We start from the raw sequence: 19,224 nt of genomic DNA, 5'->3' as shown, positions 1-19,224 counted from the left end.
GAGCAACTACTGTGCCACACACACCAGCACTCCATTCTCACATAGCGCCACCGGCACTAAAAACGCTTTGATGATTCTAGAGCAGTGCGTTGTACTCCCTCACATCCTCGCAGTTATCCACTCCTCTCAACTCCCTAAAATTCCTTAAAAACCGCCCTCCAAAATCAACACAATTAACTAAGAGAAATTGCATTACTTTAATAAAATAAATTCACATTTAATTACAAGTGATTGTAAAGAGAACAATAATTTCCCTAAATGTCATCATGAACCCATGTAATGCAAATTAATTTTATTTACACTTATTTCACATGTATTTACAAATGACAATACACAATATCAATCCACAGGTTAAGCAAATAAAGTCATGGAAACATTTGGACAGCAATGCCTCAACCCAACAAAAACTCCTTGAATTTACAAAGGCTGCCAGCAATGTAAAAAAAGATCGCACATTAAACTATAAAATTACCTTAAATACACTTTTTTGATTGACAGCTCTCAGAACATCCAATGAATAACAAAATATCCGTATCATTAATTTGGTTGTTAGGAGCTCATGTTCACATGAAAATACTGCCACCTTCTGTAATTACATTTTTTAACCCCTCAATAAAGTGCCAAAAATTCCCTGCAACATTTTAGCTTCTCAGGCAATGATCATCACAATTAAGTGAATAATCTCATTTGACCTAATGGCAGTGATGAAAGGAGGAAAATCTTGGGATTCAAAAGGAAGACTAAACACAAACCCATAGAAAAGCCACGTTCATGTAGCCCCTGGTAACAAACACCCATGTTTCTCCTGCAATAGAAATTAAACCAGGTTGGTTACATTTTGAACGAGCTATGCTTTTTATCACTCCCACCTCAAGGCACATCTACCATATATTTGTGAAGCATCACCACAGATTGCTATAATTACCCTGGTAGCACAGCACTCGCAAAGCATCTCTTCACCACTGAAAGGGGCACCTTGTTGTCATGGTAACCATTGGGATGCTGTAAGTAAACAGCAGGGTACTAATAACCTGTCTATAAATGCAGTTAGTAGAGGATCTCACTTGCATTGACAGTCAATCTGCAAAGAGGACACCTCTACCACTGACAAGTTTGTCTGTTCTGATACCATAACTACAATGTTGGCAGTAATCTGCAAGAACACAAGATGGTGCAAAGTACGGTTGTATATTCAAAAAAGGAAGACATTTAAACATTGAGGTTACTAAGCGATGTTATACTCTACCCTGTTTTGACATCCTTGCTAAAATAGGCTGCCAAGTTTTCAAATCAATCAAAGCCCACTGAAACTGATCTTAAAAACTCCTCCCTGTACAATCTGCATATCAATCATCATGAGTCGGTGAAGTCAACACCATCACAGCTAGCTGGACCTCTCCAACTTGTACCGGAAACAGTTCAACCTGTCCCATAATCAGACTTAAAAGGAGAGTGATGAGATCATGAAGGAGTCACAGGAGCATGATCCAGGGTGGTAGGTTTAGTGTCTAGTGGCACCTCGTACTTGAAGACCACACTGAAGAGCTTGCCTCCCAGTCGGTCAGCCAGCCAGGAGTTCTTGATGACGGCCATCTTGAGGCTCTCGCAGCTCAACAAGGCATAGTAGTTGGTGTGAATGGCCCGGCCCATGCCCTCGATGATCACCAGGTCTGTGTGGCGTTCCCGCACAACCCCAGCCAACACCTTGTCCAAACGGCTGAGGAGAGAAATTATCATATTTACAGGAATAACCTTAAAACATGTATATTAGAAGAAATGACTTAGTAACTACACTGAACAAAGATATACATGTAGCATCCAACAATTTCAAAGATTTTACTGAGTTACAGTTCATAAGGAAATCAGTCAATTGAAATACACTGCTCAAAAAAATAAAGGGAACACTTAAACAACAATGTAATTCCAAGTCAATCATACTTCTGTGAAATCAAACTGTCCACTTAGGAAGCAACACTGATTGACAATACATTTCACATGCTGTTGTGCAAATGGAATAGACAACAGGTGGAAATTATAGGCATTTAGCAAGACACCCCCAATAAAGGAGTGGTTCGGAGTCTTACAACCCACACAAGTGACTACCCACACAGGTAGTGCAGCTCATCCAGGATGGCACATCAATGCGAGCTGTGTCAAGAAGGTTTGCTGTGTCTGTCAGCGTAGTGTCCAGAACATGGAGGCGCTACCAGGAGACAGGCCAGTACGTCAGGAGACATGGAGGCCAACAACCCAGCAGCAGGACCGTTACCTCCGCCTTTGTGCAAGGAGGAGCAGGAGGAGCACTGCCAGAGCCCTGCAAAATGACCTCGCAGCAGGCCACAAATGTGCACGTGTCTGCTCAAATGGTCAGAAACAGATTCCATGAGGGTGGTATGAGGGCCCGACGTCCACAGGTGGGGGTTGTGCTTACAGCCCAACACCGTGCAGGACGTTTGGCAAATTCGCCACTGGCGCCCTGTGCTCTTCACAGGTGAAAGCAGGTTCACACTGAGCACATGTGACAGAGGTGACAGAGTCTGGAGACGCCGTGGAGAACGTTCTGCTGCCTGCAACATCCTCCAGCATGACCGGTTTGGCGGTGGGTCAGCCATGGTGTGGGGTGGCATTTCTTTAGGGGGGCCGCACAGCCATCCATGTGCTCGCCAGAGGTAGCCTGACTGCCATTAGGTACCGAGATGAGATCCTCAGACCCCCTATGAGACCATATGCTGGTGCGGTTGGCCCTGGGTTCCTCCTAATGCAAGACTATGCTAGACCTCATGTGGCTGGAGTGTGTCAGCAGTTCCTGCAAGAGGAAGGCATTGATGCTATGGACTGGCCCGCCCGTACTCCAGACCAGAATCCAATTGAGCACATCTAGGAGATCATGTCTCGCTCCATCCACCAACGCCACGTTGCACCACAGACTGTCCAGGAGTTGGTGGATGCTTTAGTCCAGGTCTGGGAGGAGATCCCTCAGGAGACCATCAGCCACCTCATCAGGAGCATGCCCAGGCGCTGCAGGGAGGTCATACAGGCACGTGGAGGCCACACACACTACTGAGTGTCATTTTGACGTGTTTTAAGGACATTACATCAAAGTTGGATCAGCCTGTAGTGTGGTTTTCCACTTTAATTTTGAGTGTGACTCCAAATCCAGACCTCCATGGGTTGATAAATTTGATTTCAATTGATCATTTGTGTGATTGTTGTCAGCACATTCAACTATGTAAAGAAAAAAGTATTTAATAAGAATATTTAATTAATTCAGATCTAGGATGTGTTATTTTAGTGTTCCCTTTATTTTTTTGAGCAGTGTACATTCATTAGACCCTGATCTATGGATTTCACATGACTGGGAATACAGATATGCATCTGTTGGCCACAAACACCTTAAAAAAAGGTAGGGGATTGGATCAGAAAACCAGTCAGTAGCTGACATGAACACCATTTGCCTCATGCAGTGCGACATCTCCTTGGCATAGAGTTTATCAGGCTGTTGATTGTGGCCTGTTGTCACACTCTTCTTCAATGGCTGTGCGAAGTTGCTGAATATCGGTGGGAACTGGAACGCGCCGTCGTGCACATCGATCCAAAGCATCCCAAACATGTTCAATAGGTGACATGTCTAGTGAGTATGCAAGCCATGAAAAACGGGGACATTTTCAGTTTCTGGAATTGTGTACGGAGCCTTGCGACATGGAGCAGTGCACTATCATGCTGAAACATTTATGACATGACAATAGCAGGATCTTATCACGGAATCTCTGTGCATTCAAACCGGAATCGATAAAATGCACGTGTTTGTTGTCCGTAGCTTATGCCTGCCCATACTATAAGAACTGGTACATTGATACTGACCCACAATTGAAACCCATTTTTAAATATCCCCCACAAATGTGGCCGATGTGCACAATGCAGCTTTACGTACAAAGGCAACTCATTTACCCACCCTCGTACAGGACAAATACTTAAGATCAAGGGCCTGTTTACCTGCATGTCCACCAATGTTATTTACATGTTTAAAATGTCATTGTGGTCTGTCTCACATAGGGAAAACCCGTAGAAGCCTTAAGACACGGATCAGTGAGCACTGCAGCAATATTTTTTATTTTTTTACCTTTTAACTAGGCAAGTCATTTAAGAACAAATTCTTATTTTCAATGACGGCCTAGGAACAGTGGGTTAACTGCCTGTTCAGGGGCAGAACGACAGATTTGTAACTTGTCAGCTTGGGGGTTTGAACTTGCAACCTTCCGGTTAATAGGCCAACGCTCTAACCACTAGGGTACCCTGCTGCCCCGACATGTGAGACAAAATCTGGTTACTGATCATTTTGTACACGCTGGAATCTTATTAGCTCTCTGAGATACATTGGAATAGAAATGGTCAAGATGTCACACAGGGGAGGGGACATTGAGAGTTAATTTCTTCAAAGGGAATCTTGCTGAACAAACTCTTCTCTTGGCCTTAATGGAGGAGTTTGACTTGAAACCATTTTTATAGTTTCAATGTCTAAATAGTTTTAAAAATCCTAATTGAATATTGTATGTATATTACTGTAAATATTGATCACATTCCCTGTGTATGATCATATATTTTTGATCCATTGAATGTTAATATTGTGAAACTACGTAATATAAAAATAATTACCTCCCGTTTCAGGAAGTGATGTCACTCAGTACTGCCCCTATATATAGGACCTTCCACCCTCACCTGGGATATGGATGTTTGATGAAGACCGAAGGGTCGAAACGTTGTTAATAAATACCACCTGGAAGCATGAGTGCGGCATTTTCCTTTCTGCTTTCCATGAGTTTGCCTACAACTCCAGCACCTGTGGAAAGTACCTGGATGTGCACATGTTCTTCAGCTTTGGTACATGCCCATACCATAGAGTGCCCAATGGTGGCGGTGGGGTTCATAATGTAGACATCAGCAAACCACTCATCCACACAACGCCATACACTCTGTCTGCCATATGCCCGATACTCTTGAAACCGGAATACATCCGTGAAGAGCACACTTTCGCCAGTGGCCATCGAAGTTGAGCCTTTGCCCACTGCAGTCGGTACCGACGCTGAAACTGGAGTCAGGTCAAGACCCTAGTAAGGACAACGAGCACTCAGATGAGATTCTCTGAGACGGTTTCTGACAGTTTGTGCAGAAATTGTTTGGCTGTGCAAACTCAGTTTCATCAGCTGTCTGGGTGGCTTGTCTGACAGTCCCGCAGGTGAAGAAGAAGCCGTATGTGGAAGTCTATGCTGGCGTGGTGTGAGGCCGGTTGGACGTACTGCCAAATTCTCTAAAATGACGTTGGAAGGTGGCTTATGGTACAGAAATTAACATTCAATTCTCTGGCAACAGCTCTGGTGGACATTCCTGCAGTAAGGTTGTTTTTTAAACATAGTTAACACAGGTATGTAAAGTTGAAATAGAATTCATACAAAGGAAATAAAACAAACCTTAAGTCTAAGCACGGAGAGCTAGAGCCACTCTGGACTAGCGTCAACCTGTCCTCCTTCACAGCAGACCTGAAAAACAAATGAAATGGTGGGAAAGGATCACTGTATCCATAATCCAGTCACAAATGCAGTGCTAAAAGATTTAAATACTCACTGTATGACTGGATCCATTGCAGCTATTCTTTCAGTCAAGATCTGCAGCTCATTGTTTGTTACATCATTCAGAGCTGGGCTTGAGTTGCTGGCAAGGACTACCTGGAAAAAAGCAAATGCAGGGTGTCAAAGGCCCAAAAAGATCATAAAGTGGAAAAAAGTTAATCTTGCTTCAGTCATCTTGTTTTATTAAATCCAGTGTGTATTTGAAGGGGTGGTGAAGGTGACAACGTTTCAAGATATTAGGAGGTGGACAGTGTGGTTCCTTACCTCTGTTCCCCTGCAGAGAAGCTCTCTGACAAATGGGAAGACTCCCAGTATGATGTCTATTCCACTATTATCTACGAAAAATAATGCACACTTATGAGGTGGGCCCTGCAAAAGAAAGCCAGTAGGCATGGTATTCAATTACTGTTCCACAGCATGAAGTCATACACATCTTTTGGACAAATCCTAAATTGAGATCCAGGCACAGAACTTCTGTGGAGCTTAAGTTAGGATGTGGCCCAAAACAAGAATACAGCTAAAATAATCCATTTAAACACTAACGTCAGAAAACAGTGTAAATTCTTACATTCAGTCTCTCGAGCCATTGGTCATAGTTGTCGATAAGCCACGGCCGCTCTATGGAGAAAACATGACTCATTATGTAGCCTACGTAGGTTACAGCAGCAATATAAAATGCAGGATCCATTTAAATATCAAAATGTTTTCCCAGTCAACAAGGGCTTTCATACCTTCCAATTGTCGTTTCGCCTGTTCAAAGCCAAACTCCGGATCAGACTCCAGAACACTAAGTGAAAATGTGAGCGACAGTCTTTGTTCATTCAAAATTGCCATATAATTCTCAAGAATATACATATATATATTATATTATAGCCAGAATTTGTCATAATAATCATCCATTGTCCCAAATTAAGGAGTGCAGACTCACTCTGAAACAGCCTTGGCTCCCCAGTCAAAGACGTTCCCAGCCAGGAGGCCCCTGACCAGGGCAAACTGCCTCTGCTCCCAGCTCAGCTCCTCCAGGGACTTGACTGCCTTCTGGAAGTACTTGAGGGCCATGTCATTCTCCCTCTGCTTGATCTGTGGAAGATGAAGACAAAACTGAGACACAGAAGCTTTCATCTTCTCACAGCTAATCTACCACATTAGCAAATCATATAATGACAGACACTAATTAAGGCAAGTGGACATGAAATGACATCAAAATGCACCCAAGACCACATGTGTAAGCTTCATCATTAGATGACCAGAAAAAGAGAAGCACTGGAGCATGTATTGGGAACCGTGAACATAGGAAAAATAGTGCTATAGAATCCAGTCAAACCTTCGAGTAGGGGTCAGGGAAGTTGAACTCGTTTAAACAGTGTTCTCTTGTGTCTAAAAGACTTCTGACAGTGAGGGATCCATAAGCACTACAGGTGAGAAGAGAAGTACTCTACATTAGCAGACAAAAACACATACAGATTGCACAGGAAACAGTGAGACTTCATCATGTACAAGAGTCAATTTATTCCACTAGTTGGGAGGCCTTCAAAGATATGCATCTACATAAATGATCAAGAAACAGCTCTAGTAGTCTAACAGCCTTTAAAAAGGATCTGCAGCTGTGGCTCCCCTTACAAAGGCTGGTGGCGGAGGGTCTGCAGCTTGTGCAGGTACTTGTGCCGGAACTTCTCCGCTCGTTCAGCAGCCTCTGGTAGATCAGGCTGGCTGGCCACAGCTCTTTTTACCACCTGTCCAAAGCACATCACCCAGATCGGCAATTTTAAAAGCAACCAGGTTGAGGACTCGCTGTGTGTGCAATGTGTGTGTATTGATGAATAGACCAGTAGAAGATGCTCTGCCTCTTACCCCATCCAGGGCCTCCTCAAAGCAGTAGAGCCAGTACTCCCGTGCAAGGGCATCCTCTGAGAGGTCCACTGTGTCTGGGATGTAGGAGGACGGGTCCTGCAGCAGGGGCAGATTCACAAGCTGCCTCTCCAGACGATCCATCTCCAACATGTCAAACTGGAGCCGGACAAGAGACACACTAAGCACTGCAAATAGTGCTGGGCTAATGCACTCATGCACTCATCAAAGTAAAAACCAAAGCAACCAGACTCCTTCAAACGTCACAAAAAAAATGCCAATATATCTGTTTTAAATTCCCCACCTAGTGGTCAGTGAGCTGACAATAGCATGTGTCAAGCTCCATATCACTCAGGGACAATTACACTGTCAGTGCAGTCGACACACACATCAAAGTTTAGATGTACCCTATACGGACTCCTCACACCTATCAGTGCCTTGAGTATACTTTTAAGTTCAGTGTCTAAGGTGAATAGACCTGATTACTATTCTAAAGTGTCACAGGTGACTTTAAGGTTGGTTATAACACAATTCAAACCAGTGACTGCTAAAAGCAACACTTCTAAAGCTGTTAAACAATGCAATCTGAAAGGAAAAGGCTGGCATCTGGCAGTTAATGCAACAATTGTCCCTCTGAAACCTTACTTAACCAAATGTGAATGTTAGGGCAGGTGTAGAGCTACAAAGCCAGAAGCATGAGGAAATATTTAGCCCTAATCAAACCACTACACACAGAGCATGAGGAAGTACTTACGGGAAACTGAGGAAAGGGTTACAGTAGGTAAACAGATGTAAGATACGGTGGATATGAAGAGAAGAGATGAAAACAATCAAATGTTAGATGAAATTATCAATGAAGGTTGTCACACCAGGCCTGTGGATTTTAAAAAGGACAGCGGTGGTGACATTTCCCCAGAAAATATCAAATCTACAATTATCTCAGAAATCAGATAAAAGGGTGGTGGGGGTGAATTGCTAAAATGGTTAATGAAATGTCACCAAAATTAAATGGCAACAAGTGGGTTATGAGCGCACCCTAGTGGTCCAAAGCTGACCTTAAGGTATTTTCTTCTACAAAGGACTTACTGTTCCACTGCGTGCACGTTGCATGGGGTTCAGGTCTGGAGAGGTACTCATCAGGCCAGAGCTCCCAGCATAGTTCTCCCCCCAACTGTACTGGTTAGGATCTAGATAAAGTGACAATTATAATACCAGTGAAAACGACTCAAAAATAACTTCTCATCAACAGGAAAATGCAAATCAAACAAAGAGAGTAATAAGGCATGACTGCCAGTGCCACTTTCTGTCATGAAGAAAGTCCATAGAGGAAAACATCAACTTACTGTCTTCCTCTGCTCCCTTGAGAAAAGCACCAATAGTCCCCAGATAGCCTTCATGTCTCAGGAACAGCGCCTGGACTTCCCCCTGCAACAAAAAAAAACAATATACATATCCAGTCAGAAGGAACCATTTCTAACTCTCATTACACTTGCAGATTGTATCATGTAAAAGTAGCCTATGGGGACAATATAATCAAACCTGTCATGTCAATATTTTTTTTTTTTTTTTTTTTAACTGCCCACACAAATGTCTCCATCTGAAAATGTAAATAATTTACCTGTGAGGTGAGTTCTGTTAGGTGGGGTTCTGTTACCTGCTGCGTAACAGAACCCAAAGACATTGAATTCAGGAAAAAGGGTATATTTCCATGCTACTGTGTAAATACAGCAAGGCAGATTTTATTGCTGGTTTTCAAGCTCTGAGCCAGGCCCTGATTTTAGTCAGCTGACATCAGATCAAGCTCTTTCAGGGCTAAATCTAGAGCTAAAAAAAATGTACCTGAGAGCAAAACCTAGATTGAGAAAGAAACGCTTGTTTAGGAGGTATTGGGGGGGCTTGCCTTGGTGAAGAAGTTGATACTGTAAGTGATGGTGTGCATAGTGACAGGGTGTCCTCGGATGAAGAAACCCCCAAAGTAGACCCTGGTCAAGTTGTGGAGCCGGGCATAGAGGCAGGCCAGCTGCCCAATGTCATTGCTGATCATATGGAGCAGGCTCTTAGCCATATCTTCTTTAGAGAACTCTAATTCAGGAGGAAACAAAAGTAGAAGTATGTCAACATACAGCCAAGTGAAGAGCCAGAAACATGGAGTCACTCTAGACAACAAGCCAAGGTCCCATTGAAGTAAGTACAGTGTTGGTTTATATATTGACTGTCTCAGGTATTATTGGCATTACATTAAAACATTAACTATCTAATAGAGTGAGTGAATGAGTTGCTTGCTTTGCCTCCATGGCTGTCTGCCTCATCTATTTCTCAACAGTAACCACACAGCCTAGAGGGGACAAGGCCACAGTAACTGGGTTAGAAGTCAATCTGTTAGTGCTAAACAGGAATGTAACCTACATTACAGTATATGGCAGTGGAGGCTGGTGTGAGGAGCTATAGGAGGACGGGATCATTGTAATGGCTGGAATGGAACGTATCAAACATATGTTAACTCCGTTCCATTTCAGCAATTACAATGATCCTGTCCTCCTATAGGTCCTCCCACCAGCTTCCGCAGGTAGATTGCATGCCAGGGAGTCCGCTCCTTAAGACAATGAAAAACAGGTTATGGGGCCAAAGAATAAACATACTGCAAGGGCTCTGTTCCCTCTTTACCTTTGTCAGCCGTAGCAGATTTTCCAAAGCTGCTTGCGATAAGGTCCCCAGTCAAGCCCAAGGACACATAAGATCCCCCGTAGATGTCTTTGACTAGCATGTCAACACTTGTGTGCTGCCCCTTCGAAGCCAACTGAAGTAGTTCATCAAATCTCTAGGAGGTGAGAGCAGGAGGACATGGGAGTACAGTAGTTTTAAAAACAGCACTTTAACCCAGATAGCCAAGCTATATTGTAACATCCATGTTTTTTTCTGGATCAAAATGGGGCTTAGGTGGTTAGCGTGGCGATTGGTGCAGTTTCCACTGACATGAACCCTGCAAAATAAATACTTGCACACACACCAGATTAGCTGACCAAAGAAAGTATTCAGACCACTTGACTTTTTCAACATTTTGTTACGTTAGTTACTTTGCGTTTCTAAAATGGGTTAAATTAAATCTCTCATCACTCTACACACAATAACCCATAACTACAAAGCGAAAACAGTATTTTGAAACGTTTGCAAATTTATAAAAAATAAAATACAGAAATATCTTATTTACATAAGTACTCAGACCCTTTGCTATGAGACTCAAAATTGAGCTCAGATGCATCCTGTTTCCATTGATCATCATTGAGAAGTTTCTACAACGTAATTGGAGTCAAACTGTGGTAAATGAAATTGATTGAACATGATTTGGAAAGGCACACACCTGTCTATATAAGTTCCCACAGTTGACAGTGCATGTCAGAGCAAAAACCAAGCCATGAGGTCAATGCAATTGATCATAGAGCTCAGAGACAGGATTGTGCTGAGGCACAGATCTGGGGAAGGGTACCAAAACATGTCTGCAGCATTGAAGGTCCCCAAGAACACAGTGGACTCCACCATTCTTAAATGGAAGAATTTTGGACCCACCAAGACTCTTCCTAGAGCTGGCCACCCAGACAAACTGAGCAATCAGGGGAGAAGGGCCATGGTGAGCGAGGTGTTCCGAGAATCCGGTGGTCGCTCCAGAGTTCCACTGTGGAGATGGGAGAACCATCTCTGCAGCACTCCACCAATCAGGCCTTTATGGTAGCGTGGCAATACGGAAGCCACTCCTCAGTAAAAGGTATAACAGCCTGCTTGGAGTTTGCCAAAAGGCACCTAAAAGGACTCTCAGACCATGAGAAATAAGATTCTCTGGTCTGATGAAACCAAGATTGAACTGGTTAGCCTGAATGCCAAGCGTCACGTCTGGAGGAAACCTGGCACCAGGTTGGGGATGTTTTTTAGCAGCAGGGAATGGAGGAAAGATGAACGAAGCAAAGTACAGAGAGATACTTGATGAAAACATGCTCAAGACCTCAGACGGGGGCAAAGGTTCACCTTCCAACAGGACTACTACCATAAGCACACAGCAAAGACAACACAGGCATGGCTTCAGGACAAGTCTCTGAATGCCCTTAAGTGGCCCAACCGGAGCCCAGACTTGAACCCTTATTGAGCTCAGACCTGAAAATAGCTGTGCAGCGACACTCCCCATGCAACCTGATAGAGCTTGAGAGGATCTACAGAAAAGAATGGGAGAAACTCTCCAAATTCAAGTGCCAAGTTTGTAGTGTCATACCCAAGAAGACTCGAGGCTGTAATCGCTGTCAAAAGTGTGTCAACAAAGTACTGAGTAAAGGGTCAAAATACATATGTAAATGTGCTAAAAGTTCTATAAAACCTGTTTTTCTTTGTCATTATGTGTTATTGTGTGTAGATTGATTTAAAATAATTTTTTAGAATAAGGCTGTAACGTAACAAAATGTGGAAAAAGTCAATGGGTCTGAATGCACTGTACATGACTTCTCTGTCAAGTGTGATAATGCGATTGGCTCCATTGATATAATCGTGTTCATAGGTTGGAAATCAAAATAATAGATGTCACTCGTCTTCAAGCACACCTGTATGAATAAGGCAACAGGTCCTGATGGCATCTCTGCTTTTCTTCTAAAAACATGTGCAGAGGAATTTACTCTGGCTTGGTGCCCTATCTTTCAGAGGTCTCTAGACTCCCATACAGTCCCATCTCTGTGGAAAAAGGCCATCATCACTCCAGTCCCCAAAATAAAATAATGACTACAGACCTGGTCTGACCATCATAATGAAGTTCTGAAAAGATCTGTATCAATTTGCCTATAAGAAAAGTTGCAGGACTGATGATGCAATCAACACCATAGAGCATCTCATTGTTAAGAATCAGGAAAACCCCAAGGAAACCCCTGGACTGCCATTTATTGATTTAAGTTAAGCGTTTAACACAATACAGCCACACGTCGTACTCAGCAAATTAAAGCAGATGGGTATTAACCCCTATATCATAAGGTGGTACCACTCATCCATGACTAGCAGTACTCAGATTAGTTAACAGTACCCTCTCTGAGGCTATAGACATTAGCATGGGGGCCCCACTGGGTTGTGAGTACACCCATCTTATTCACTCTGTACACAAATGAATGAACTAGCAGTGATCCTGATAAATATATTGTCCAGTTTTCTGATGATACTGCCATTCCTGGTCTGATGTCTAAAGATGCTGATACTACTGCGTACAGGTCAGATATTCAAACAATACAAATTGGTTTGACCACAATGGTGTTTTACCCTAAATCTGTCGGTGACCACGTGCCTGTGGTTGTCCAAAATGCCATAGCACAGGTTAGTTTGTTCCTGGGTTTACACATGGACAATATGCTGAGCATGCCAAGTAAAGGGCATGCTGCAGAGTCCAACAACACCTCCATTTCCTACATAGACTCATGATTTTTGAAGTTGACCAGAAAATAATGCTCTGGGGCCTCCCGAGTGGTGCAGTGATTTAAGGCACTGCATCGAAGGTGCTAACTGTGCCACTAGAGATCCTGGTTCGAGTCCAGGCTCTGTCGCGACCGGGAGACCCATGGGGCGGCACACAACTGGCCCAGCTTCGTCCGGATTAGAGGAGGGTTTAGCCAGCAGGGATGTTCCTGTCCCATTGCACACTAGCAACTTCTGTGGCATGCCGGACTAATTGCACGCCGACAGTCACCAGGTGCACAGTGTTTCCTCCGACACCTTGGTGCGGCTGGCTTCCGGGTTAATCGGGCATCGTGTCAAGAAGCAGTGCAGCTTGGCTGGGTTGTGTTTGAGGACACACGGCTCTCGACCTTCACCTCTCCCGAGTCTGTACGGGAGTTGCAGCGAATGGGACAAGACTAATTACCAATTGAATACCACAAAACTGTGGAGAAAGTAAAAATATTTTAAAAACAAAAGAATGCTCGTTTTACCATGCAATCATGGAAGTATGCTAAATCATTTCAGATCCATCCCATGTACTTCACTCTTAGCATCAGCTCCTCCCCTCAGGCAGATGCTATAGGGTCCCTCAAATACCTAAACCGCCATAAGGCTGAGCACCACTGACAGAATATGGGAAAATGTAAAGTATTATGCATATGCCTATATGAGCAGTATAAGGGTAACGTGCAATGTATTACACTGAGTATAAAAACATCAACACCTGCTCTTTCCATGAGAGACAGACCAGATGAATGCGATGATCCCTTATTGATGTCACTTTTTTTAAATCAGTGTAGATGGACAGGTTAAAGAAGGATTTTTAAGCCTCAAGAAAAATGAGACATGGATTGTGTATGTGTGCCATTCAGAGGGTGAATGGGCAAGACAACAAATGTAAGTTCCTTTGAACGGGGTATGGTAGTTGGTGCCAGACGCACCGGTGTGTTAAGAACTGCAACGCTGCTGGGTTTTTCAAGCTCAACGGTTTCCTGTGTGCATCAAGAATGGTCTACCACTCAAAAAAGGACATGAAGCCAACTTGACAACTGTGGGAAACATTGGAGTCAACATGGGCCAGCATCTCTGGAAAGCTTTGAACACCTTGTAGAGTCCATGACCAATTGAAGGTGGTAGTAAATGATTGTTTAATGGCGTCAGGTCCTCATGCTCCTAGACCTTAGTGTTGCCTTTGACACCAATCACCACACTCTTTTGGAGAGATTGGAAACCCCAATTGCTCTACACGGACAAGTTCTTGCCTGGTTTAGATCTTATCTGTCAGAAAGATATCAGCTCGTCTCCGTGGATGGTTTGTCCTCTGACAAATCAATTACATGTTGTTTCGGTGTTCCTCAAGGTTCCGATTTCACCAAAAGTTGTCACTTAAATATCCTCGTTTTGAAAGAAAAGCAAATATTTTGTCAATTCAAATATCAAATTGATTCAGAAATACAATGTAGACATGGTTAGCGTTGTAAATGACTATTGTAGCTGGAAACAGCAGATTTTTAATGGAATATCTACAGGCGTACAGAGGCCCATTATCAGCAACCATTACTCCTGTGTTCCAATGGCATGTTGTGTTAGCTCATCCAAGTTCATCATTTTAGAAGGCTAATAGCTCATTAGAAAACCCTTTTGCAATTATGTTAGCACAGCTGAAAACTGTTGTTCTGAAACTGAAGATCTCGTACAACACTGTGTACTCCGCCCTTCATAGAACAGCGCAAACTGGCTCTAAACAGAATAGAGAGAGGAGTGAGGTATTTTCTTTCAAAAACAAGGGCATTTCTAAGTGACCCCAAACTTTGAACAGTAGTGTATATTCTACCTCTTGGTGAGGTCATTCGAAACACAATATCAACTTTCACTGCTATGCAGACGACACAGCTGTACATTTCGATGAAACACAAAAATGACCTACCCTGGACGTATGTGTTTCAGACATAAGGAAATGGATGGCGTCAACATTTTAAAACTCTGACAAAACAGAGATGCTAGTTCTAGGTCCCAAGAAACAAACAGATCTCCTGACGACTCCGGGTTTGGCGGATGCCAGGAGAAAGCTACCTGTCCGAATGCATAGTGCAAACTGTAAAAAGTTTGGTGGAGGAGGAATAATGGTCTAGGGCTGTTTTTCACGTTTCGAGAAAGGCCCCTTAGTTCCAGTGAAGGGACATCTTAACGCTACAGCATACAATGACATTCTAGATGATTTTGTGCTTCCAATTTTGTGGCAACAGTTTGGGGAAGCCCCCCCCTTTACTGTTTCAGCATGACAATACCCCCATGCACAAAGTGAGGTCCATACAGAAATAGTTTGTTGAGATCATTGTGGATGGACTTGACTGGCCTGCAGACCCCTGACCTCAAATGCCCCCCCCGTGTAATCTAGCCCAGGAGTGCGAAGATGAATGGCCTTTGCAGTCTCTGCCTGGCCAGCTCTCCTCTGGGATTCTCCGCTTCAGACCCTATTACTGGCCTTCTAGCACTCTTCCATGCCATCCCTAGGAGTCTTTTTTGCTAAACTTGACTCGAGTGGGTTGAGTTACTGTCGTGATATTCGTGCCCGTTTCTGCATCCTCTCGGGCTTGTGAAGTTGAGATCTTTGTGGGCTATACTCAGCCTTGTTTCAGGGTAGTAAGCTGATCTCTCTAGTGGTGTGGTGGCTGTGCTTTGGCAAACGGGGTGGGGTTATATCCTGCCTGGTTTGCACTGTCTGGGGGTATAGTCGGACAGGGCCAGTGTCCCCCGACCTCCCGTATCGATGCTGCAATAGTCAATGTGCCGGGGGGGCTACGGTCTGTCTGTCCTATCTGGTGAAATTCCTGTCTTCTGTGGTGTCCTGTGTGAACTTAAGTGTGTGTATAGTTTTTTTTTCTCTTCCCCCCCCTCCTCTTCTCAGCTATAAAAAGCCAATTGACATTTACTCCTGAGGTGCTGACCTGTTGCACCCTCTACAACCACTGATCAGAAAACCAGTCGTATCAGGTGTGACCCCCAGGGCCTAACATTAACTTTTTGGTCCACCAGCCAGTGTGGCAGGTACAATTTTTTTTTTATGCGCCAAAATATAGATTTTTAAAATAAAAACAATCTGATGCCCATGCTTTTTAATGTTCCTAAAACAAGAAATATGGTATGTTAAATTTAATGACATTTTTTGTGACCAGTCTTGTAATCAAAAGAGACAAAATGTTTAAGGCAGAGAGATTACCATGGTAACAGGGCCACTGGAGTCATGTCACTTGTGTCTGTCTGAGATCTGACTATTAGTTGAAGCAGCAGACTCAAACTAACGTTGAAAAACAACCACGCTTGTGAACAAGACAATGTAAATAGACAAAACAAGGACAAAGTCTCACTTTGTAGACTTTAGTAAATTAGACCAAGTTTTATGCCTGTGCTCAGCACCTCCAAAAATCTACAGTATCAGCACTTCACTCAGTGCTCACAGCTCCCCTGCCAGGCAGTGGTGAGATATAGGATGAATAATTATTTGTTTAATTATCAGCTATGAAACAAAACAGCATAAATACTTTGAAAACAGCTATTGCAGCATTTTTCTAACTAACATAAGACTGCTGAACAATTTATCAAATGGGCACCTGGACTATTTACATTGACACCAGCTTTATTTTTACACTGCTGCTACTCACTGTTAATCTATGCATAGTCACTTTGCGCCTACCTTCAAGTACAAATTTCCACAACTAGTGTTTAGGGCGTTGTCCAGTAAGCGAAAGGTTACTGGATCGAATCCCCGAGCTGACATGGTAAAAATCTATTGTTCTGCCCGAGCAAGGCAGTTAACCCACTGTTCCCAAGGCGACATAAAATCATCAAGGACATCAACCACCCTAACCACTGCCTGTTCACCCCGCTATCATCCAGAAGGCGAGGTCAGTACAGGTGCATCAAAGCTGGGACCGAGAGACTGAAAAACAGCTTCTATCTCAAGGCCATCAGACTGTTAAACAGCCACCACTAACATTGAGTGGCTGCTGCCAACACACTGACACTGACACTGACCCAACTCCAGCCATTTTAATAATGGGAATTGATGGGAAATGTAAATATATCACTAGCCACTTTAAACAATGCTACCTTATATAATTTACTTACCCTACATTATTCATCTCATATGCATATGTATATACTGTACTCTACATCATCGACTGCATCCTTATGTAACACATGTATCACTAGCCACTTTAACTATGCCACTTTGTTTACTTTGCCTACACACTCATCTCATATGTATATACTGTACTCGATACCATCTACTGTATGCTGCTCTGTACCATCACTCATTCATATATCCTTATGTACATGTTCCTTATCCCTTTACACTGTGTATAAGACAGTAGTTTTGGAATTGTTAGTTAGATTACTTGTTGGTTATCACTGCATTGTCGGAACTAGAAGCACAAGCATTTCGCTACACTCGCATTTAACATCTGCTAACCATGTGTATGTGACAAATAAAATTTGATTTGATTTGATTTGACAAAGACGTGGATGTCGATTAAGGCAGTCCCAACCCTTTCTGATTCAGAGAGGTTGGGTTAAATACAGAAGAAACATTTAAGTTGAAGGCATTCAGTTGTACAACCGACTAGGCATCCCCCTTTCCTGTGCCCCCGCATATTGACTTGGTACCGGTACACCCTGTATACAGCCTCGTTAATGTTATTTTATTGTTAATTTTTTTTTCTTCTTCACTTTAGTTTAGTAAATATTTTCTAAACTTTTTAATTGAGCGGCATTGTTGGTTAAGGACTTGTATCTAAGCATTTCATGGTAAGGTCTAACTACATCTGTTGTACTCGGCGCACTTGACAAAAAAAAAAACATTTTATTAGATTATACTTTATTTTTACTAATAAATGTAATGCTCGCAATGTAGAGCCATGGAAATTGACCACCTGCCAACAGGTCTGGTGAAATAGACATTCTTACCCGTCAATACCTAAATCTACAAGCACTTAGCAGGTGTTCATTTTATGCCCTAGTGGCCACCATTTGCCTCATGCAGTGTGACATCTCCTTCACATAGAGTTGATCAGGCTGTTGGTTGTGGCCTGCAGAATGTTGTTCCACTACTCTTCAATGGCTGTGCGAAGTTGCTGGATATTAGCATGAACTGGAACATGCTGTCGTACACATCGATCCAGAGCATCCCAAACATGCTCAATGAGTGACTGGTGAGTATACAGACTATGGATGAACTGGGACATTTTCAGCTTCCAGGAATTGTGTACAGATCCTTGCAACACGGGCCGTGCACAATCATGCTGAAACATGAGTTGATGGCGGTGGATGAATGGCACTACAATGGGTCTTAGCATCTCAACACATTTAGATTTTTAGCAATTTAGCAGACGCTCTGATCCAGAGAGACTTACAGTAGTGAGTGAAAAAATTTCACACTTTTCCCCCCCCCCCATACCAGTCAGGTGGAATCGAACCCACAATCCTGGCATTGCAAGCGCCACTCTCTACCAACTGAGTCGCACGGGACCCCCTCATTACGGTATCTCTGTGCATTCAAATTGATATCAATAAAAATGGAATTGTGTTCATTGTCCGTAGGCTATGCCTGCCCATACCATAACCCCACCGCCACCATGGGGTACTCTGTTCACAACGTTGACATCAGCAAACCGCTCGCCCGCACAACGCCGTACACGTGTCTGCCATCTTCCTGGTACAGTTGAAACCGTGATTCATCCGTGAAGAGAATTTCATCGTGCCAGTGGCAAGCAAAGGGGAAAATTTGCTCACTGAAGTCAGATGCCAAACTGCAGTCAGGTCAAGACCCTGGTAAGGATGATTAACACACAGATGAGCTTCCCTTAGTTTGTGCAGAAATGTTTTGGTTGTGCAAGCCCACAGTTTCATCAGCTGTCCAGGTGGCTGGTCTTAGGCACAGGTATAGAAGCCCGATGTGGTCCTGGGCTGGTAACACGTGGTCTGCGGTTGTGAGGCCGGGAGGATGTACAGACAAATTATAAAACAAATGAGGCTTATGGTAGAGAAACTAAAATGCAATTCTCTGGCAACAGCTCTACTGGACATTCCTGCAGTCAGCATGCCAATTGCATGCACCTTCAAAACTTGCCAGATTTGTGGCATTGTGTAGTGTGACAAAACTGTACATTTTAGAGTGGGCATTTATTGTCCCCAGCACAAGGTGCACATTAATAATGGGCATGCTGTTTGGACAGACTGCCCATCCAAGACTTTTCCACACAGAAAATCCCCTGAACCCTATACAGAACAAGAGCTTGTA

The 19,224-nt window shown here is 43.3% G+C and overlaps 1 protein-coding gene across 2 annotated transcripts in view; it reads right to left on the bottom strand.

Annotated features, from left to right (window-relative positions):
• Window positions 1-178: 178 nt before the first annotated feature.
• pank4 (pantothenate kinase 4 (inactive)) overlaps window positions 179-19,224 on the bottom strand; it is a 21,015-nt gene continuing 1,969 nt past the window's right edge. Inside the window, exons 6-20 of one of the 2 annotated variants that reach the window (XM_046311328.1) lie at window positions 10,137-10,290; window positions 9,373-9,554; window positions 8,816-8,897; window positions 8,559-8,659; window positions 8,227-8,232; window positions 7,476-7,631; window positions 7,245-7,357; window positions 6,949-7,036; window positions 6,553-6,704; window positions 6,356-6,411; window positions 6,193-6,242; window positions 5,889-5,993; window positions 5,620-5,720; window positions 5,466-5,534; window positions 179-1,717 (exon numbers count right to left, since the gene is read on the bottom strand). In XM_046311328.1, coding sequence (XP_046167284.1) covers window positions 1,462-1,717; window positions 5,466-5,534; window positions 5,620-5,720; window positions 5,889-5,993; window positions 6,193-6,242; window positions 6,356-6,411; window positions 6,553-6,704; window positions 6,949-7,036; window positions 7,245-7,357; window positions 7,476-7,631; window positions 8,227-8,232; window positions 8,559-8,659; window positions 8,816-8,897; window positions 9,373-9,554; window positions 10,137-10,290 — 1,671 coding nt within the window. In that variant the 3' untranslated portion in view covers window positions 179-1,461. The remainder of the gene's footprint in view (window positions 1,718-5,465; window positions 5,535-5,619; window positions 5,721-5,888; window positions 5,994-6,192; window positions 6,243-6,355; window positions 6,412-6,552; window positions 6,705-6,948; window positions 7,037-7,244; window positions 7,358-7,475; window positions 7,632-8,226; window positions 8,233-8,558; window positions 8,660-8,815; window positions 8,898-9,372; window positions 9,555-10,136; window positions 10,291-19,224) is intronic. The other variant, XM_046311329.1, reaches the window with a different exon arrangement.

This window comes from Oncorhynchus gorbuscha, linkage group LG18, assembly GCF_021184085.1.
Source record: "Oncorhynchus gorbuscha isolate QuinsamMale2020 ecotype Even-year linkage group LG18, OgorEven_v1.0, whole genome shotgun sequence".
NCBI classification, from domain to species: Eukaryota; Metazoa; Chordata; class Actinopteri; order Salmoniformes; family Salmonidae; genus Oncorhynchus; species Oncorhynchus gorbuscha.
Note: the sequence above shows the minus strand (reverse complement) of the source record. Positions and strands in the feature narration are given on the sequence as shown.